The following is a 23,452-nucleotide window of genomic DNA, read 5'->3' as shown; positions in this document are numbered from 1 at the left end:
AAAGAATTGGAGTTTAAAAATGTCTGCTTTTTCTGAAAGACTTTATTTGCTAATTTGAAAGAACTGTATATTCAAATTACCTTAATCATTCGACTTTATTGTGCTTCTGTTAGCTTAAAAAGTTACGATCAAAAATTAATCTTGCCCATGAAAAAACATTTTTACAAAAGAATCCTAACCACCATGTCTATTTCTAGCTGACCCAAAGCTTTCAGTCATCCTATGATCTTCTACAGTAGTTTGAGTTCAACGAGAACTGAAGACGTTCTTTTTTTTTTTTTAATTTTTAAGGAACAAAAGTTTTGATCACTAACAATGTTTATTTTTTGTGTCTTTGCTTTTTGCTTTGCAAACAGCCTCTGGCACAGCAATCCCACCACAACGTTGATCTGAAGCTTTTCTCCAGCTTGTTTATGTCACATGATCTTCCACCAATGATGGTTCATCAAGTTGACATTTTCCCTTTTCATTGCAGAAGTTAAACAGAATTATTACCATTAGGTCCATGTGTAGCTGTTGTAAAGGATTCTTTCAAATCACATAATATTCTACAGTGGATGTTATTCACCAGGAGTTAAAGGTGTTCACATTGCCAGCTATACGTTCATCAGACATGCAGTAGGTGTCCACATTAGCTTAACAGTTCCGATTTAAAATGTATTCTTGACTTTGTAAGCTGAATTGGACAAAATGTGTTTACCGATAGGTCAATGTGTCACTTTACTTTTAAATTAAGTCATTATTGTTGTATCTTCTATGGTAGAGAGCACAGGAATCGGAGATGCATATAGTTTTTGTTTGATAAAATGATTCTTAATAAGAAGATGACAATATTGTCAGTGACCAGGATATGTGCGCATAACATAAATATGTTCTCTTTGGATAAAAATGTCCCACAAAATTTAGAAACTACAAGACCAGAAGTATATAGTCAATGACTATAATGGTTTGTTGCTGTTCTTTATATTTTTTTAGAGTATGAATGTAAGTTACTAAATAGTAGAGGTAAGGTTTATGGGTAAGTCGCAGCACTTTATCTCTGATTGTTGCTCTTGAAAAAGAAGAGAGGTAATCTATAGACAAATACATTGACTTTTAGAGAAGCAGTACAAAATGTGGAATTTATAATGAAATGCCTTGATTGGCTGCGCTTGTAGGGCTTTCTAAACAGAATTATTTAGGCCGCTGTTGGTATTTATCTTCATATTTGTTATAAATTTCATATTGATCTTGCTCCTATATGCGCGAGTATGACATTTGCTTTTGTCCATACTGCATTAGGTACAAGTGTCTGCGGGTTTCTCCTGTCGCTGGTTGGTGGAAGCAGTCTCAGTGATAAGTGAAGAACTGGGAGAAAAAATTAAATTTTTTTGTAATTTGGATGAACTGTATTTTATCTTTGGCTATTATATTAGTCAGACAGAAGGTCTGCAGGTGAACTGTAGATGGAGCCAGAGTCAGAGCATTGAAGCAGCTCTTGCTGCTAGCTTATCTTTAGAGGGTCGCAAACAGATATTGTGAAACTACAGGCTGAACAAATGAACTCAAACCAGTCAAACATTAAATCCACAAAGCCACATTTATATGAAACACTAACAGGTGTTAAGTAATTTGACGTGTGTCTGATGTATGTTAAATTCTAACCTCGCAGAAGGTCAGGCTGTAATGAAAATTATAAGGAAAATAGAATTTGTCACCCTCCACTGAAAGGTTGTAGGGTGATAAATCACCTGTCACTATGACTAATTTGAAATATTTATAAATGACATAATTACAAAAACTTTTTTTTTTTTCGAAAAAGAATCCTGAAACCGAGGAGCAACCTTAAAAAGCTCAAACAGAGCGCCCTCTTGTGGTCTCCTGGTAGCAAGCAGCTATAGGTGTGATGTTGACAGCCCGAGCTCTTCAAACTGATCCTATATAAGTAAGTGGCTTTTTCTTAAGATATCAGGTTGTGTCTAAAATATGTCAAAACTACTCACATAATATTTAGTATTTAAGTCATAAACACTTCCTAAGATAAATGTGGATCTCATGTTGCTGTGTCGGTCACAATAACATTATCAGATGTTGACGGTTCTACTGCTGCAATTTAAACTTTTTTTTTTCCCTGACTCATTTTTGGGAGTATTTTTCGCCTTTACTTTAGAGATACATTAGAACAATGAAGTCAGAGCAAGTAAGAACAAATGAAATCAAACATTGGGGAGAGAGAGTGGGGAAGACAGACAGGAAAGGAGCCACAGGTCGAAACAAACCTGGGTTGCCTGCTTGAAGGACTGTCTCAGCACATGGTACACATACACTATAGGCCACCGGCGCCCCTAGCATTATAAACTTTTTAGTCTTCAACTGTTTATACATTTAATAAAGCAAAAAAAAAGAAAAAAGAATCAGTTAAAAAAAAAAAGCAACACAAGATCAGACTGATAAAGTGTTAGGTGAAGGAAGTATTGGTAAGGGCACTTTTGTCCTCTGTCACCTGGATGACATATATTTAAAATATAACTTGGCAACAATATGTTCCAGCATTAGTTCAAGCAAGATTGAGAAACTCGTGAACATACTAAATAGCACAAAAGGGTTTTAAAGTCACCGAGTAATGTGCCAGTATCTCTAACGCTCACTTGTTAACCCCTTAACTCTCAGTTGTTAAAAATGGCAACTGATAAACATGCTGCTAAGCAGATTGAGACTCTGAAGAGAGCTAGACCTTATTTTTACAGTCTATGAGATAGACTACTGGAGCTGTTTCCTTCTTTGCTCAGTCATTTTTGGCTGAACAAAGACGTACGGCAACACACAGGTTAACAACATTGTTATAAGACAATTATACCAATGCTTCCACAAAGGGGGCTGATATGTACAGTACTGAGACGAGGATTTGTCAGCAGCATAATGATATAATTTTGACAATAATTCAGGTGGCAGATACATTTGTACATCAGATTTCCCAACAGAGCTTAGAGCGTGCTGGCTCCTACATTAAAAAAACATTTCACTTGCACTGCCCCATCTTGGTAATATACGCATACAATCATTATTGGCAACCTGGACCTTCTTGGTGGGCAGTATAGAGAGGGGTACAGTAAACCCTAAAGATGGTCACTTTTTTGTATCTGAACACCAAGAGAATTGCCTTGCCAGCATGTTAGCTTGTGCATATAATATATGCCACTGTCTATACATTTCATTGTCATCACATAAATTATCTGTAATGACGTGTCCGAGATACTTAGTTTTACCACTAACAGACATCACTTGTCCTGACAGATAAAAAGATGAGAAAATAAAGTCCTTTTCCCCTTTTACTCTACAAATTAACACAGCACTCTTCTTAGCATTGTATTTCACATCAAATTTAACACCATAATCTGAACATTTATTCAGATACATAAATACATAATCTGTCTAACAGGATTCTTTCCAGTACTTTTCTCTGCTGGAGCAATTGGTCTGTCGTTATCCAAAATCCCCACTTTTCCTGCTTTGTCTTTGATGACAGGCACCCAGGAAACAATGAGACATCAGGCCATTAAATCAAATGGCAAGTAGCACTGCGCTCTTTCCAATTTAATGTTTAATTTGGTTAGTCGCTTTCTTGTCAGCTAGTTGTGTAATCGCTTCAAAGATCTCTTTGAATGTGATTCTTATTGTGTGACCACTGACAATATTACCCACAGGGTCACTTTTAACCCAATTAAATAGAGTAGAAAATGTTGCCTACATACCTCATCTATGTTATGGGCTCCAGAGACTTCCTCTTTGGTATGAGGTAGCGGTGGTAGCACTGGTCCTTCCAGAAGTCAGAAACATTATCACCCAGGAGTTTTTCAGCCATAGAGTCCACTCTTAACAATTCTAGGTTTACTCCTAATACCTGCATGATAGACAATGATTTCTGTTAAAACTGTCATGTTTGGGGTTTCCACGTGCAGTTTTTGTTGTTTGTTTCCCTGTCTGTCAGTTCCCTCGTGTCTCCCTTCCCTCACTAATCATTCCATTAGGTTCAGCTGCGGTCACAGGTGTTTCCACTCATCATCATCTGGCTATTTAAGCTGGCTCCTTCCAGGAAGCCAGCGCCAGATTATTGTTTCATCTCCATGGGTTTGTACCTCAGTGGCAGCTCTCGCTCTTCGTGTTATCCTGGATACTTGTGTTTATTCGTGCTTGTTAACCTCTCGTGTTTTCTCCCTCTCCGTAGTTCCCGTTCCCGTCCTTCCTGCGACTTCTCCGTGTCGTCTCGTGTGTCCGATCTGGCTCCTCGTCACGCGTGTTTGGGTTTAGGGTTTTTAGGGTTCACTAGAGTCACATTTATTATCGTGTTGCACAATTATTTCACCCCGAGTCACGTTTCTAATCAATTATTTGTAAATGTCCAACTGTCACTGAGTCGTGCGCTTGGTTCTAAAGATTTTCTGGAACACAACAAAAACTATCATATACTGTATAAAAACTGAGGGTTAAAGGGTAGGAAACACCCGACACAATCAATATTTGTCTCTAAGCACAGAACTTGTTATCATTTCTAATAAACAAACTAATTAACAAAACGTCAATAATCAATGAAACAGAAATACAAGTATTTATTTCAATGACTGTTGCAGAGGACTCATGTCAGTGTCTCTTGAGCTACAGACACTGAGGTGGAATGAGAAAACAAAACTACAGTGGATCAGGGTCACCTGGAAATTGGCACGTACAGTGATGAAAGATTCAATGTAAAATCATACAGTTTACAATCACACACACACACATTATTTCTCTACTATCTCCTATAACACGCACTTACAGATTTGCGTTTCAACACAGAGAGGATGCATGCTGTGTGCACCTTGTTTGTTTCTTTATTTTACAGAACCTCACTTCACTCCTCGCTCAAAATACCAAGACGGGGGACAGAAGTGTCTGTTTGAGCAAAATACACACGAATGAGTTGTGTTTCTGCGGATATGTAAGTGTGTGTTTATGTATCTCTAACAGCTACAAAAATTGACACACAAGCACGCATGCACCATTGACACTATCTCACACACAGTCTACATTTCCCATGTTTTTTTGTTGTTCACAATAAGACCATTCAAAAACCCAAACTAATTGAGACTCGCTGCCAAAAAAACTCATAAGACGCTCCGCTGACTCAACACAGCGACCTCTGCATACATTTTGGTTCTAAGGCAAAGTTGTAGTTCCACAGGACTAGTGCTGTTGATGTAGTGTGCTGTTTGCACGCCGACTGCATCTCCATTACAAAGTCTTTACTTTCATCGGCAGTCGTCTGTCAGTCAGTGTCGTTTTATTTTTAGCACCATGGGAATCTCTCCTTCATTTTGAATTGAGTCACTCCAAGAGACAGCTGTGAAAATATTCCCTTTTCCGATATCCACTGGAAAAAAAAGAAGAATTGGGTGTCGAGAGGTTGAGATGGAAACTGAAGACATCCATAAAAAGTTGCTCCACTTGTTAGAAGATGGTTTTCATACTCAAAAACACACACACACACACACACACACAAAGTATAATGCAAGGCTTAACATTAGCATCACAGATCATTTGTAAATTGTCCTTTTTTATATTATTGCCATACACGATGGTCGTCAGCATAAGCTTTAAGCAAAAAGGACAACATGACGGCCTTCAGCCTTTAGTTTTTGTTCTCTTTTCTGTACACACATACACACATACAGTAAACACAAGGTTTGTTTTTTTTTTACAATAAGACATGAAATCAAATCATCTGCAGCCGTTCTGAGCTGGGTGAACAGACCAGTTCCCAGGCATCAAAGGCAATGAAAATGTCTGTAGAGTTTCTGTGGACATGAGCAGCCATCTTATCACAGTAAGTTGCACACTTCAAGGATCAAGGAGTCAGAAAATAACTCCCTTTATGGAGGCATTTTCTTCTTTTTTTAAGCCTTAGTTCCTTAAGCATCCATAGTTTATAATTGGTGAATATTAATCTAATACATTTATGTGAGTGTTTATACTCCTTTGTTGCATTTTTGCACCATTAGAGTATCTCAGTAAACTGGTTTTGATGTTCAACCATGCTCCCTTCACATTGAGGGTATCCAAGTATCCGGTGATAAATCTCCTCAGCGTATTTCCACTAATTAGCCAAAGCTCCTTTTTTAATATCTTCTTATTTTTGTCATCTCAGAGTGAGATATGGAGCCACATGGAGACTAATGTTTTAAGTGTTGTCTTCCCCCTCTGGCTGGCAAACGTCCATGTCTGCCTGTAGTGTCCAAAACGAGGGGACAGCCTGTACTTTTCTGGTTGCCATGGTGAAGGTCAGGGTTGCACAGAGATCAGAGGTCATGGATCATTTAAAGTCATTTCCTGGTGTGAAGGCTCTCCTGGAACTTGGTGCTCGTGTAGCGGATGTGGAATCCCTTTTTGCTGATTGTGTCATCGCTATGAAAACGAATCAGCATAGCTCCTCCGGGAGAGTAGATCCCCTCCCTGGGCTGAAGAAGGGACAATAGAGAGACATGAGGAGAGACTGTCAGAGGCATTCTCACATAATAAAAATAAAATCAGTAAATTTCAGTGTTTTCTTTCTATGTTTCTTAAACATTCTTATGTCTAGCTAGGAACTTGTACATATTTTTAGGATTGTGGTTTCAGATAAGAGTCAAAAGAGCGGCAGAATTCCCAGCAACTAAAAAAATTTTCATATATATATATATATATATATATATATATGTGTGTGTGTTGTGTATTTTTATATTCATATTTTTCAGGTTTTTAGCCCCAGAGTCTGTTTGTTAGTCTTTACAATGTAAACATCATAATGACATTCAGTATTAACCAGAAAGCTACTGTATAGTACGAGAAAAGTAATAAATGGTGGATTTTTCTTCAAAAACAAAACAGCACAATATGTAACCTTACAGTCCCTGTCAACATCTCCCATAAAAAGACTAATATTAAATTGACTAACATCTTAAATATCACAGTCCTGTTTCCCACACCGCAGTTTCCCTGTTTCTTAAAACGCATCAGAAAAGTCTTCAGACATTTCTTACCCCTGAACCACAGAAGCGACCAAGTCGGTGGGAGTTGGCGTCGTACCCGTTGTACAGCTCAATGTAGTCGTAGCCACAATCAGCTTCCTCCTCTACCTCAAAAGTGATGAAGCTCAGTTCCACACCGTAGCCCTGTTCAGCTGTCAACAGCCAATCACAGTCAGTGTGACCCGGATAATTATTGTCTCCAAACTGAGCGTGAGAATAAAGGTTCTTCTGGCGAACTTCTGCCTTCAGCCGACCTCCACACTCTGCGTAGACACAGGAAAGAATGAAGTGTTATCTGGTTAATGATTTAAATTAAAGTCTGTCTTTATGGACGTCTTTCAACTTGTATTCTTGCCTCAAAACAATCCTGTATATGTTAGAGTTTGAAAACCCCTGACCTGAGTAAGATGAGATAAGATACTACTTTATTGATCCCCAATGGGGAAATTTGGGCATTGCAGCAGCAGCAGTACAGAATCAAAAAAGTAAAAAAAAAAACAAATAAAATAGTAACATAAATACAATTTTAAAGTAGTAGGGGAGCTGTAGGAGATGTTTTTCATTCTGCCTTTTCTATGTTGTTTATTTTTGTCTTTTTTATAGCTGCTCAGGCCTTAAAACTATATTATTCACTCAGGCTTTCAATTAGAAATATACTGTCTGCCTTACTGCAACACATTCTTCCTTTTTTAATAGTTTTAACAGTTGTTCCTTTATCGAGTATTTTCACCTGCATCCCCATCTTTTAATGATGTATTTTGCATTCTTTCCTTAAACTCTGTTTTAATGTTTTTATGTTTTTATGTCTGTAAAGCACTGTGAATTGCCTCGTGTCTGAACAGTGCTATATAAATAAACTTGCCTTGCCTTAAGTGCTGTTTGATGCTCCGTACAGAACTTTGGTCGACTGCTGCTGTTTTTCAATGTGCTTCCTAAATACATTTGTTGTAACTTGACTTGTACATGCAGTTTTGACACACTAGAGGGAGATAACGATCCTAAAAATAAAATAAAACTATGAAGGCTTGAGAAATACTGTAGGAGCAATTGACTTTGAGTGATACTTTGGAGACACAAAATCTCACTCAATGTGGCACAAAGAGATATTTCAGATACAAAGACACATACCTGTAGAGTGTGTAGCCTGGAAACCCTTCCTTTGTACTGAGGCATCAGAAATGAAGCGGAGATACATCTTGTTCCCGGTGGAGACCAGCTGCTCCGGGATCTTACTGCCACACAATCGGCCCAAGATGGCGGCTGTGTCACTGTCCCCGTCAAAGGCCTCCAGATGGTCATATGCACACTCCTGATGCTGCTCGATCTCAAACTCATTGAAGCTCTGGAAAGTTAGAAGGAGAGAAAGTGAGAGGTCACAGAGTGAGACAGTTAGTGTTTAAAGATCAAATGTTGCCAACTGAAGTCCAGTGTTAATAGCGACCATGTTAAAAAGTACTTCCAAAGATTACGTGTGAGGCAGAAGAGCCTCTATAACCCAGAATATATGGGACACTTTTACCGGGATGACACATTACTGTTTGGTTTTTTTTTCAGATGTAATTTTCCTGTAAGGGAGTTTTTAGCTGAAACGGGCTGAAATTAAATCGGATGCCACCCTATGACAGACTAAAACAAACAAGACCATCAAAGAGAGGAGTGAATATTTATGTCTGGACAGAGAGAGTCACGAGTGATACATTTGAATGGTAAAAGTTAGCAGGATGAGATTATTTTGTGTTTAAAAGCTACTTAGGATAAAAATGAGGTTTACTTTGTTCAGAGGGTTTATCAAAACGTTTACAAACCAAAAGTTCCAAACAGTAGGTCTTGAAAGAGGAGCTCCAAAAAGGAAACTACGTGAATGTTCATGAATTGCATTTGGATCCCATCAACACTTTTATCGTTATTTTTAGAGATAACATTTAACTTAAACTGAACATTCTCCTCTGTGCTCATTTAAGGTTTTTTAAAAGGTGAAAGGAATGGATGTAAAAAAGTTGACGTCAACACTTTTCAATAAGGATAACATTACAAAAAATGTAAACATATAAGCAACAACATCGCCATTCATTTTGAGTTTGAGTTTTTTTCAACTTTTTTTTTGATCTCCAAATGACTTAGCCTACTTGGTAAATGCTCTGTGATCACTTTTCTAGTCTTATGTGCCTACAAGAAGACAAGTCAAAACCGAAATAGATAGAAATTGATCATTTAATGGCTAACTGCTGTATTTGTAGACTTGTGAATGTCCATTATCATTTTCCATGGCTATTTATCAAGTTACCTCTTTCAAAGTAAAATATATATAAGAAGGTATTTTTTACTAAAAACAGATAAGCCCTCTGTTTCCCTTGCGCCTTGTCGTGACTTGCAAACAGACAAACAGATACACTCTGTCACGATTTATAATCAAATTAATGACTAATAGTTGCTGAGTCATGACACCTTGCAGACCTCTTCCACATCGCTCTCATTAAACCACAAACGCCGGCTTTTTTTTTTTTTTAACCAACTGAAGAAGAAAGAGGAGTAAAGGTAGACCAGTGTGAGGATGTTGTTACTCAGAAGGGAAGTGTTTGATTGTAGGGTCATGATGGCTTCCAGATGTTTCTTACTGTAGTTTATGAGACAGAGGGTTTATGGAGTTGCTTACTACTCCAGAGAGAATTAAGAGTGTGAATGTGTGCATGAATTTTGTGTGTAGGTAAGTGTGTGTGTGTAGGTATGTGTGTGTAGGTATGTGTGTGTGTGTGTGTGTGTGTGTGTGTGTGTGGGTTTCTGAGTGACAGCGAGCGAAGAAGCAATAACAGAGTGACCTTCACATCCCTGCTCAGATTTCTGGTATTAAATTTATCCTGCTGTGATGTCTTTACTTTGAATACTTAGAGCACTCCTGCTAATCTCAACACACAGATCACAAAAAAAAAACACACGCACAAGAACACATGTCCCTATTTATGTGTATTTTTTGTGTTACTCACACGTTGCCAAACATCGAAAAACAAATGCAAAAACTGCTGAATGCGTTTCTCATCATCACAGCTCATGTAATGTAATGTTTCTGTTACGTAAACAGTGATTAGAGATTATCACAACGAGTTGCAGTTGATGATTTAAAAAACAAGTATTGAGCTCATGATGAGGCAAATCCAAATAGCTTACAGATACCGACAGCCCTGTGTTTGTACAGTTTGTATTTATATATACACATTTTTGACTTGTGCACCTGACAATGAGTCCAGACCAGAATGAAGCGTGCATACTGTAAAGACTGCGCTGTGTTTGTGAACATAAGTGGACTTTAGTGGATTATCTGTGAGAATGTGAGCATGTGTGCTCCTGTATGAGAGACGCATTTGAATTTTAGTAAAGTGATCTACTGTAAATATATTTGTTGATGAACTGATATTATGACCCATAGCAAGAGCAGATTGTTATATATATGAAAAGTAGTATCAGGACTTTGAGAAGAATGTGAAGTAAGGAAAGTAGGCAAGTTCAGTCAAATGGAAAGATGAATGGCAGTAAGTAAGACTGAGAAACGGTAAAGAGTTTGTTGCAAACTGCTGTCCAGATGAAAATCTAAACAACCTTGTAAAGAGACACAATTTGTTAAAACATCTGGTACATGCATTTTATTATCCTGCAGGTGTTAATAATGCTGCTTGTTGTGCATGTTGTTGTCTGTGTCATGCTAGTTAAAGGGGAGTTTACTACACTCTTTGAAACTAGAGGCTACAGATGTGAAGTCCTCATTTCTTCAACATACTTAATGCCAAGTTTAAACACCAAGGTATGGGTTAGTTCTTAATGTTTAAAAGGTTGGGGGTCGCCGGTGGCGCAGCGGCAGTGCGCGCGACCCCACGTATTGAGGCTCAGTCCTCGCGCGCGGGCGGCCCGGGTTCGCGTCCGGCCTGTGGCCCATTTCCCGCATGTCTCTCCCCACTCTCTCTCCCCCTTTCCGACTCTATCCACTGTCCTCCCTCTACAATAAAGGCATAAAAACGCCAAAAATAAATCTTTAAAAAAAAAAAAAGGTTGAAAATAGGATAAAAGTTGGAGTGAGTTGTAATAACTAAGGTTAAGGCAAAGTCTGATGTCTGTATGGAAGGATGGATTGATGGCTATGGATTTACTTGAGTCAGCAGAAACTCCATTTGCATCAAAGCGTACGCTGCTCGGCAAACACAATCGGTTTGAGCTAATATGCAGTGAGGGAGTTGAGATGATCTCCTCTCCTTACTCCCTGTTTTAACAGGCACAGATCAATATGTTGATCGATCTCTAAAACATATACATACAGCTGTATGACCTCAACACATTGTGGCGAGGACTATCCACTGTGACGTATAAATGTTTAAATGCACAAATGCATGCGTGTGTGTGGGCATGCAGGGTTAACACAAACATAAACGCACACGCGCAGAATGACACGAGGACACAGATGGCTGCTGCCCAAGGCCTCTTTCAAAACGCATGAGCACACGCTTGCAGTTAGCCTGAATATACAAACGTGCACCCTTTTCCGCTTGCACATTTGGGCTTTATAAGGGGAACATGGGAAAGAGAGAGTTTCTCAAGGAAGAAAGGGGGAGCGATGGAAGCCTGAGGCCTTTACATAAGATTTGACCCTACAGACAGAATAATGCATTATTTTGAGGAAGGAATGAAGCCAAAAATGCTTAAAGGAAAGAAAAATCCTTCACAAGTCCAGAAATCTGCTCGATTTGATCACACTCACTATCTTGACTCGGTGTCCTGGCGTGGCTGTGATGTCCCAGGTGCACTCCTTACGGCTGGGATACTTGTCTGGCCAGTTGGGGCTGCTCAGGGTTCCACTGGGGCTATGGATCGTATGCTCACACTCAGCTGGACAGACACAAACACACACCCAAGAAAGCGCACACATTGAGAGGAAGTTAAAATCATGGCTGCACAGGAAAAGGTCAGAGGAAATGGAAAGGGAACAGAAGGAAGAGAAACGAGAGAACTAAAAGAAAGGGAAAAGATTTCAAAGAACACATCCTGACGACACGTTCGGAATATATTTCACATGAGCACATGCACGCATGCTTTTAATGCACACACTGCAACATTACGCCACCTGTCTTTTTAAATTTATTGAGCATAGCACACAAGAAATACATCTGACAGAATTATGTTAGGAGATCATTTTGAACTCTGAAAGTGATCCCCATGTAGTCAAAACCAAACTCCACAGTATAGACCCAAAGACAAGGTATAAATGTGATTTATTTCAATTACAAGCAGCTGGCCAGAGTACCTATTGAATTCAATGTTTTCTTTAGTGTAAGCCCTTTGTAAGTGGGTTAATAGGAAAACTTTCAGGCAGACTTCAGGATCCATTCTTGATGAGTTCAGTAATACGTTGACAAACTGAAGGAAACCTCAATCATCAAACTGAGACACATTCAAAACGTAGACGCTTTCAAACATTGCAAAAGGGGTCACTGAACCACGAGTATGAAAATGATGCGCTGCCTTCACGGTAACCGACACAATTAAAATGCCACATCTCTGAATTGTGTTCTGATCTTCTCTAAAGCAACACATTTTAATAATGGGACCCACGTGGCTTCTCGGTTGTTTTAAAAAAGAGGATGAAGCGGACAATGTTTTTGTTTTAGCATATCTAACAAGAACAGTGCTAATGCTAGTAAAGAGAAACCAATTAAAACGCTTCCACTTTTAAAATGTGATGCATTATATCAGCTTAGTTTCGCGGGTTAGTGATGGGCATGAGACTAAAAAAGACAAACTAGTCATACTAATGACAACACATCAGCTGTGGGCTGTGTACAAACTGGTTGAAGCGGTAAAGTTGTCAATCAACACGCTGCACATGTTTGTGTGTATGATGTGAGTTTAATGGACGCCATGAATTAATGAGGGTGACGGGGAGGCAGGAGGCATGCACAAGACAACAAGATGTATTACACATTGACAACTTTTATTTTAGAGTCAGACAACACTGAACCCATGAACAGAACATGGTGGATGAACTGACAAGAACAGTGAATGAATTGAAAAAGAGACGTCTCTAACACACAATGTTTTGAATACAAACGTCAGAACCCAAACAGACTATTGTAACACATGACGCTCACAACTTGTGCAGTTAAGAAGCGTTGCTAACCACATGATCCCGATTTGTGATGTCTGACATAGCAACAAAAGAATCTTCTCACATTGTCAAGTAAAAAAGAAACGTACAAATATAACACCGCATCATATTATTACCAGTATTTTAACCCAAAAGTATCAAGTTTAACACTCGCTTTCAGACTTGAATAAAATGATTAGACTGACACCCTGAGACAAATATGAATATATTTTTGCCTTCTTTGCTTTCTTGTCTTTCCCACTGCCAGTCTTACACAGTGTTACACACTTTTTGCCGGTAAACTATCAATTAAATGGTGAGTTCATATTAAAGGACCAGAATATACGATTAAGTGTCATCCAGTGGTAAGATCCCATATTGCAACCAACTGATTGAGCCCTCCCTTCTTACTATCTCCTTTAAAAAAAATCCCTGGTCGATTCCTTATGGTTTGTCCCATGTGGGCTAAAGTGGAAACATAACATGATGGGCTTAACTGAGGAGGACACACTGCCCATTTTAATATCAAAGTCAGATTGTTACATAGCAAAAACACAATGAATCCTATCAAAGGTGGTTATATACTAGATTCCCCTTAGTCCGACACACTGGTCCTTTAATTTAACACGCTAACAGTTAATGTCACTCCATCTCTGATTGTAGAAACCTTCACACATACATTCCTGTATGTTGATAAGCAAACACACACACAATCTGTGTGATGGAATATGAATGTACATGAGTATGCAAGGTTAGTAGGTCAGACTGTTTAAACACACACACAGGAAGACAGCGCTACATGCAAACCTTTCAAGGTCCCAGATGTTTGTAACATGAGCATTTTTTACGATCAGCACAGGGAACCCTTTAGTGAGGTGTGTGCGTGTATGTGTGTATTTATGAGGTTTGTGTGTGTGTAAACGTTCAAAAGTTCAACTTCAAAGAGATGAGTATAATATGTCAACTCAACAGTTTTGTGTGTGTGTGTGTCTTCAAAAGGCTAATAGCTTTTTATAAATTATGTCAAGATCTTGTTCTGTCTGTCTGTCTGAAGTATTCTGAGACAGGTCGAGGTTGAGTTACATGTCTGTCAGAGTAAGGACGTTTTCACATACACACTCCTGAACATCTCTAGAGAATTTCAGAAGGAGTGCTCCTAAAAACTTCCTGATCTGGTTGTTCACATTTATGGAGATCAAAACGGAAACTATCCCGGTCGGACAGGAGGGAGGCAGGCGGTCTCCTCAAGTACAGCATGACATGTGACAATACAAAGAGGCAAGCAGGAGAAACTTTCTTTTGTTGTTTATTTCTGTTCTAATTACAGTTAACAAATCCTGCTTGTCCTGCTTTCTGTATTTTCTGTCCTTACTCCTCTTAGAGAAATTCAAGCGTTCCGTTAGATGACTTAAGATAAAAGTACATTTGGATTATTCCTGGTCAAGCACAAAAATCTGTTATGGATCAGTATAATCAAAATTAGAGACGACACAAGCCTAACATGACCCATCATATCAACCTTTACTTAGAGGCTGTGTTAATAATGATTTCAAGTTGCAATTTGTAATTACTTTACTCGGTCAAAGCTTGAGATTCGACCGTTTTCAAGTTTCAAATCTGACTGCGTCTTTAAGTTTCGTCTACAGCTCTGCCTGCAGGCTCCAAGTACAAATGAAAAATTGTTAATAAAATCCTCTGCTTAAATGGAAAGGACCAGTCTGTTGTCATGTGGATTCTGATGTGGATAAACATAGTAAGGGCTGTATGATGGGCGATGACTGTTCTTGTGAATAAGCGTGTGCTTGTGTGAATGTGGCAGCACGTGCATGTGCACTCCAAAGTTTTTATTCCAGTGTGTGTGCTGATGTGAATGTGAGTGGAACCCACCTTCCTTACAGTCATGTTTGTTCTCATGCAGTACAAAGCCGTGGCGACACTGACAAACGTAAGAACCCACTGTGTTGATGCACTCGTGCTGGCAGCCTCCGTTGTCCTTGCTGCACTCATCTTTGTCTGTGAGAGACACACATGCAACACATCACTCATGTGGAAACAACAAGAACGTGACGGGATGCAAGGCAGGGGGGAAAGGGCAAAGCTGGTGAAACAGTGGTATGAGGAGAGGAGCAAGCAGAAATCAAACAAACTAGAAAGAGGAAGTCAACAAAAGAAACAGAAAACAAAAGAAAAAAAGGCAAACAAAGACAAACATGAACACAAAAATACAGATAAAACACCACACAACATGGTCATCCATGTTAAAATGAGGTTTAAACTTTATGACAGGACTTAGTGTTCAAGGTAAGAGAAAGGGTCAATTAACAACATGCAAAATCCCTTTCCCAGCACTCATAGTTATTAGCTTAGCAACTGTTACACACGACTACAAGCTTTGGATTTCTCCACACTTTGCATTTTCTAAACCTACCACGGGAAAGGAATAGTGCACTGAAAGTGTAAACAATGTCTGTTTGTACGTAAGCTGTAAACACATTCATAGAAATGATAAAAGATAAAAACGAAAACGAAAGGCACATGAAATAAAAGTAAGTATAAAGAGAGCAACAGGAGACTACAAAGGGTTAAGTAAATTAGTTTGTGCAAGTCTGTGTGTGGTTCTGTTGGCCTGTAACACTGTCTTTGTCCTTCTCTTTTGGTTCATGGTCATTGTCGGCCTGTGGTCAAACTCTCTGACCATAACAGCTGCTTACAGATCAGCTGTGCTCTCCGGGGCCCAGACCACCACTGCTAAATCTGTCTGATCTGTCAGCTGAGGAGAAACTGTGAAATAGGACAATAGCTTCTGTCTTTGAATCTTCAAGGTTTTCTTTTTTTTATTATTCACCTGGGGAACATACCGAAAACTTACTTATCTGGGATTTTAATTGTTCACTATCACACTGCATGGTAGGACGTATGGAAGCCCAAACATTCTTGGTGAAAGAATATCATAAAATACGATTTCAATAGTAAATTAACACCTTTTTTTGTGGTGTTTTTATTTTTTGTGTTTTAAGATTTTGATAGAGTAAAGTTGAAACATTTAGTGGGAGCTGGTTTTGTTAGCAGTTTTTTTTAAAGTTTTTTTTACATCAAGTAAAGGGCTCTTTAATTGAGACAATAACTCAACCTTTTTGAAAGAGACCCCTTTTTTGCTTTTTTTCCCAAGAGTTTGCTAAGAGTATAGTTACTGCTACAGTGACTGTATACCAAACGCAAAGTTACACCCTGCAGTGGTTTATCCTAGCTTGTCATAAACTGTGTTCACAAACATGATGTTTAAACTCTCTTTCTTTTGGTGACGACAAAAAATAAGCAGACACTCGCAAACCAAAAGCACCCTTTTGTCCCGTGATCATCTTATTTACATCCATTAGCAATGTTTAAAATCTCCTTATTAAAGCTTTATGCAGTGGTTCACATATTCAAACCCTCGGCCTGATCTTGACTTGGTTGCACAGTTTTTAAATGTTTTGTCCAATCTATTATATATGTTGCCCAAAATGTAGCTGTGCATATTTGACATTTTTGGAAATGTAAAGGACCTCAAAAAGTACTTACACTGAAGTTCATTGCTAGCTTGAACAATGTTTGGCTGCACTGTGTGAGTTCATAAAGACAAAGCCGTTGACAAGCGGCTGTATGTCATGAAGTCAGTGTATTAAAGTATCTGTAGACTAAAAAAGAAAATACAAAGCAACACAATCCAGGTGTTTTCTACCGTGTTGCTTATTTTTTCTCCCTCACCCTTCTTAGCACGTCTTCTCCTCTGGGTGTTACTGTTAACAAAGGCCTTTTAGGAACAGAGCGGGGTACACTTCCAAAAAATGATGGCGTCACAGACAGAAACAGAGAGATGGAAGATTTGTAGATGGTCACAAATAAAAACAGTGAGTGTGGGAGATTGAGAAGAGCATGGTTGTTATTTCCTATAAAAAGATGTGGAATTACAGTCTCACTTCTACTCAAGAGCCTCTGAATCAAACTAGATCTGTTTTTAATGAAACCACTAAATCCTCCTCTGTGTGTGTCTCTCTCTCATTGTGTCTGTGTGTGAGTCTGTGTCTGAGGTGGTATTATGATGCTATTGTGGGCTCAGTCTCGTCCTATCGCAGGCTAAGAAGCTTTGCAGTGGATGCTACACAGTGTTCATTGTAGCTTTCGTCAGGTCAAGCAACACAATGTCCACACGCACGCGCGCACACACACACACACACTCGGATGGATTAATCGTGTGTGGGATGTTGAAGGGACCTCCCTAAAGCTGCTGGATTTCTGCCATCCCAAAGCTATCACTTGAAGCTTCTGACAAAACCAGACACACTTACACAGCAACTTTGATCACATACAAACATTATCTCTGTCTGATCAAGTAGTTTCTTTGCTAACTGTTTCTGTAGATGAATGTGATCAGTGCGTCCAGATGACATTTGTATTCCTCTGAGAGAGAAGAAACGCTGAAAATGTTACACCAAAGTTGCCTTATGGATCAGGTATCCATTTCCCTTCTAGTTACTGTAAATGCTTTACAGTAATAAAAGAGAAAATTTGATCTTATCTTCGGGACAACTTCTGAAAATTATTAATATTCCAATGTGAGCATCCAACAAATTCCCCCCTTCAAAAAGACAAGTGGGATATTTGTTGTGTGTTAATGTGGATATCATAGATTTGTCTCAATTCCATACAACAAATGTATTTCTTTTCCCTGGCCGTAATTTTATTGGAAATAGGATAGATGGTGGATATTTGTGATAAACAACAACATTATTATTTTTCTGAATTTGACTGATCCCCAATTTAAAACAGGCTGTAGTCTCCAAAACTTATTGTACAATTGCAAAGTTGTTGCATCAATTTTGTGTAGCTACTGCAATGAAAGAAGGATTTTAAACTATAGAAATATAACAAATTATGCTAGATGTATGTAGCATCGCACAAATAACATAACATGTTCATTATATTATTTATATACATATTTATAATTAGATGTTTACAACAAACCAAGTTCTATTTGTAAACCACAAAATGTGAGGAATGACAACATTATTCAGGTAAATATTTCTTAAAAAATACTATTGTATTATCATCCATCTCTTTTGTCACTTAGAAAATTGTTGTATGTGAAATGGAATTGGGACAAGCACATGTTACCCTCTGAAGAAGAATGGATTAAACAATCCACTTCGTTAAAACAGGATCTATCCATTCCCTCGTCACGTGGTACACCAGAGCCAATCAGAGACGCCGACTGTGAGGCCATGTTACCTCTGACCTTTGATGAGGTTGCCAGCTTGTTGTTGACATGGCCACGAGTGGGGGAGCGACCGCGCTTTATGTCCTGGCATGACTCAAACACAATCATACGGTCCTGACACTGAGTCAGCCTGTCTGAGGGAGAGAGGGCAGAGTGCAGGGTGGGTGCAGGGAGGGCTGAGGGCCGCTGCAGGCTCAGGAGACACAGCATGACAGCATGACAGACACACACAGCATGTGTACACTGGCAGAAAAACAAAGGGGTATGCACACAAATATGGAAAACGTCATGTTTACTTGACCACACACGCAGACATACACACATCTACACACAGTAAGGGCGGGGAGAAGACTCAAAGAAGTTGCCACTTTTTAGTTATCTTTACAGATAGATAAATCAGGCAAAATCAACACATTAAAAGCTAAAGTACAGCTATTTTACATGTGAAAATGATGTTGCATTTTAATTCAATAAAAATAAGTCAGAACAGTACAGTAGGTCTGGAACTGCAGCCCTGAAAACTGCACATTAATCCATTTTTATGCTGAAATTAAAACTTCCACACGCTTTTCTCATTGCTCTCGTTTAAGTTACTTTTTCTCCATCTACACTTCAGTTATTCAAAACAAAAATGTAATTCTCTACCTAATTCCTGATGATCATAAGACATACATACAAACAAAAACAAACACACACAATCTCAAATATGTGATGTGTCTTACCTGAAAAGAAGTGAGCTTTGAAGCCTTTCTTTGAAACAGTGTTGTCGGACTTGAACTCGATCCTCATGTTGTTGTATTGAGACGTGATGACTTCAGGGACCTCCGTGCCACAGTATTTACCATGCAGCTTTGAATCTGAAGAGAGGCCACTACGCACCTCCACATAGTCATATTTACAGACCTAAACACAGAAAAGGGCTTAAGTAACACTCATTTTCACAATGGACACTTTGGTTTGCATCTTCCTTTCTCCAGAAGGACAACACAAGAGCACAAACACAGAACCACACACACCTCATTTCCCTCCAGCTCAAAGGCCTCAAACTGCATGGAGATGCGGTACTGAGTGGGAGCAACCACCTGCCAAACACAGTTCTTGTTGGGTGGATACTCTTTAGGCCAGCCAGGAGTGCTGATGGTCCCGTTCAACTTAGAGAGGAGGCCACCACATGCAGCTAGCAACAAAAACAAAGTAACAAATCAGACACACATACAGCACATGCCTAAAAAACTTTGTATAACAACAACTATGAACATTTCTACAGTAAAAAGGAAGCTTTCGTATGCACTACCTTTGAAAGTTACAACTACTACCACTCAAATCCACAAGTTTGCAGCCTGAGCTGACATGTTTCATTGGATGGTTTTGAGTTCAGGATGATGATGAAATGTGAAAAACACAGCTGTACACTGCATTTATTTTTAGCTAGAAGGATTATTTTTCTGATATGATGTAGTTATGATTGGAATGTGGAGGACAAACAGGTACGTCATTGTGTGCAGTCTGTTTTTACTGATGAGGCCAATGGGAATATTTGTCATAGAGGAACCGGACACAGCTCTAAGGAAAAGTGAAACATCAATGGGGACTCATCACTACCTGTTTTTTTTTTATTTCAAAGAGGTAACATGACACACACAGCACAACATATGTGAACAGATTAAGAGAGGTTTTCTTTTGTATTATTGTTTTCCTTGACCTTGATCCATGTCAAGAAAGTGAGTCACAAAAGTGTAAATGTTTAAATAATAAACAATTTAAAAATCCCCTTTTCCAAGTCATTTTTCCCAAATATAAATTAGTTATTAATAAAAAAAATGTTGAAAATAAAAAGAAAAAAAAAGATCTTAAAAAAACAGCAGAATGACAATTTGGATGTGTCTCTAGAAGAGCTTTCTCTCTCTGCGTCAGAAGTGGTTTGTCAGATGTTTCAGTATGTGGGTCATAACAGGTAGTTACTTTATTATGTGGGATTAAAGGACCTTCACAGCCTTTATGGGATTGAAACAGCGAAGCATGTGGCTTTGTGTCCGAGGGATGTTTTTTCCTGTTGATGGAGGCTGTTCGGATGTTTTTTTTCTGATGAGTAACAGTCATATCCTACAGAAACACACAGCTTGGTACAAAGGAATGTACAAACAACACTGATCCCAGCACACAGTTACCTTCACAGCTCTTCTTGTCAGGAGCTAGTTCATAACCCGGGTCACAGGCACACTTGAAGCTGCCGAGAGTGTTTACACACCTCTGTTCACATCCACCATTGTCTGGCTTGGCACACTCATCCTCCTCTGGAAAACATGCACGTCAGAGCACATACGCACACACGAAACAATGTTCTGGTTAAAAAGTAATGTGAAAAAAACAAAATCAACTGACACACACACACCTTTGAAAAAGTTTGCAGCAAAGCCAGCCTTGTTGACCGTCCCATCTGAAACAAACTTCATCCACAGTGTGTGTGAGGTTGAGCGCACATCCTCAGGTTTGTCATAGCCACAGAATCGACCAATAAGAGGGCTCGTCTCCAGAGGGCCATCTCTGACTTCTAGGTAGTCGTAGGCACAGCTGTCGTGTCTCTCAATCTGCAAAAATATATATCTAGTTATACTTAAGCACACAGAGAGATACATAACACTACTGTGAGTATAAGCAGTAACGATTAAGTAACTCTGTGGTACAACAGACTTCATTAGTGGCTAAACATTTCTTCCTCTTTTCCCCGCTCAAGATTTTCTGATGAAATGCTTACTGTAAATTTAAATAAAATTCATCCCATTGGTTTCCGACCTGGGGTTCAAAGATCTCAACGGGGTGAGAATCAATGGTTTAATGGAAATCAGGCAGTATTGTGAAGAGTTGTTATAATTAGTAAGTTGTTGTCAGTCTTTTATTTCTGTTGAGGGTATAGGGCAAATATTTCTTTCTTTACTATAACGACAGTAGTTTCTGTTGGTAATCGAAACTCTTTTCTCGCCTCTCAAGTTGAAGCCTGATTTTAAACAATGTTCCACACGGGTTAAAGGAAGTTTTAGCTGGAGGATCTTTTTTGTCCCAATTGGCATCACCATAAGACCCAAAAAAAACAACCTTGCTTCTAAAGGTTAAATTCTCATCAGTTGATAGCTGATGCAATTAATGTTGATTTGATCTGGGGTTTTTTTTAGAGCTGAGCTAAAGGAAGTTAAAACAAAACTCTGTGACAGGCAATATTGAGACGACATGCAGTTTATGTGAAATTAACGTCATGTCTACAACTCTTAACATTTTAGTTTTGGGTTCTGAAAGATGACTGGTTAATCATTCCCTGCACACACTTTGGTTTGTATGCCTCTTTTAGAAAAGAAATGACTGTTTTTTGTCACAATGAAAGACTAACATTGGTTGGAGTCGAAAAAATCCAACAAACTAAAAATTCATTCTTATCTTTGAAATGATTCTTTTAGAGTATGTCAAGCAGACAAATAATTGCATAAACAACACAAGGTGTGTCGATTGTAAAGGAGGTGGATTTTAGCTCCTGTGTGAAGATCGTGTAAAGATCTTTGACATAGTGTGTGTAAAGTTGGTTAGGCACAGATTGAGTCATTTAGCACAATGACATTTTTATTGCATTCTAACTAATCCAAAAGGGCTTTGTGTACACACACACACACACACACACACACACACACACACACACACACACGCACACACCCCACACCACAGTTATTAACTTCCAAGAAGCTATAAGAGCGTGAAATTTGACCCAGACATTCCTGGGCACACACACATGGACAGAAGGGGTAAAAGACAGCAAAACACACACACCACACACAAACACACACCACATACAAACACACACACACACACACACACACACACACACAGTGAGTCACCTCAAAAGCTTGAAAGCTGAGTCCGACGTTGTAGCCCTCGGACACGGTGATCCTCCACACACACTCTTTAGAAGGTCTGTAGTCATCGGGATAGTTTGGAGACTGAATCTGTCCTGAGTCTTTGGAGATTTCACCTCCACAGATCGCTGCACAGCAGAAAAACATCTAAAAATCTATTCATATATTTGTTTATTTTTGTGTGTGTTTCATTTGCAGGCAATGGAGTTACCTTCATAAATGGCAGCAAAGCCTTTTCCCACCCAGTTACTGCTACTGCGGAACTCAATCCACATCCTGCTGTCAGTAGAGATCAACACGTCAGGAACTTTATCGCCACAAAACCTGCCTGTTAAAACACACACATAGAGACCAAACCTGTAAGAATCATAACTTTAATCATGCAGTGATTGTTGAATTAATTCAGACTTTTAACTACAAGGAAAGAGTGTCCAAGTAAAACAGTTGTCATTCAAGAGCTTCCACAGCTCGCTGGAAGGAATTGCTTACATACCCTGATGATGTGGTTCTAATATCAGCCTGAACATGTGGTGCTAATTTTAGTCAGAGGTTCAAACAAGAACAATAACTTTTAATGTTCTGCCTGATTATTCACACAGCTCAAGGAACATGTGTAAACTGTGGCACTAAACCTGCACACTTCCACAACCATGTGGAATGCTCTGAAAAATGAAGGAAAAATGATTGTCCTAAAGCTATCATGATAGTTTATATTTACACATATATATACACACATACACACATACATACATACATACATACATACATACATACATACATACATACATACATACATACATACATACATACATACATACATACATACATACATACATACATACATACATACATACATAAAAAAGAAGGAACCTGGATAAAAGAAAAGGTCCAAATGTCTGTCTGTGTTTATTAGCGGGTAACTAGTAAACCAGTTTCGGTCCAGCTTCAGCTCAACACTGGCTGACTGCTGCCTGATCTTACCGAGCAGTGGAGCTTTCCTCCAGTATCCATCCCGAACCTCAATGTAGTCATACCAACACAGACTGCTTTTATACAGATCCATAGTGGTGAAGTTCAGAACTATCTGAAGGGGACAAAATAATATTCAATAAACATTTGATACTTCTAAAATAGATGTTTTTACTTCAGAGGG

General features: G+C 38.9%; 1 protein-coding gene across 1 annotated transcript in view; it reads right to left on the bottom strand.

The window, feature by feature from the left end:
* Positions 1-4,571: 4,571 nt before the first annotated feature.
* Positions 4,572-23,452, bottom strand: part of tll1 (tolloid-like 1) — a 42,585-nt gene continuing 23,704 nt past the window's right edge. The window contains exons 11-22 of the mRNA XM_079334891.1: positions 23,281-23,383; positions 22,511-22,627; positions 22,282-22,427; positions 20,793-20,988; positions 20,569-20,694; positions 19,417-19,577; positions 19,123-19,303; positions 15,031-15,156; positions 11,761-11,888; positions 8,148-8,361; positions 7,032-7,282; positions 4,572-6,470 (exon numbers count right to left, since the gene is read on the bottom strand). Coding sequence (XP_079191017.1) covers positions 6,336-6,470; positions 7,032-7,282; positions 8,148-8,361; positions 11,761-11,888; positions 15,031-15,156; positions 19,123-19,303; positions 19,417-19,577; positions 20,569-20,694; positions 20,793-20,988; positions 22,282-22,427; positions 22,511-22,627; positions 23,281-23,383 — 1,884 coding nt within the window. The 3' untranslated portion in view covers positions 4,572-6,335. The remainder of the gene's footprint in view (positions 6,471-7,031; positions 7,283-8,147; positions 8,362-11,760; positions 11,889-15,030; positions 15,157-19,122; positions 19,304-19,416; positions 19,578-20,568; positions 20,695-20,792; positions 20,989-22,281; positions 22,428-22,510; positions 22,628-23,280; positions 23,384-23,452) is intronic.

The sequence above is a fragment of the Symphodus melops genome, assembly GCF_947650265.1.
Source record: "Symphodus melops genome assembly, chromosome: 2".
In the NCBI taxonomy this organism is placed as follows: Eukaryota; Metazoa; Chordata; class Actinopteri; order Labriformes; family Labridae; genus Symphodus; species Symphodus melops.
Note: the sequence above shows the minus strand (reverse complement) of the source record. Positions and strands in the feature narration are given on the sequence as shown.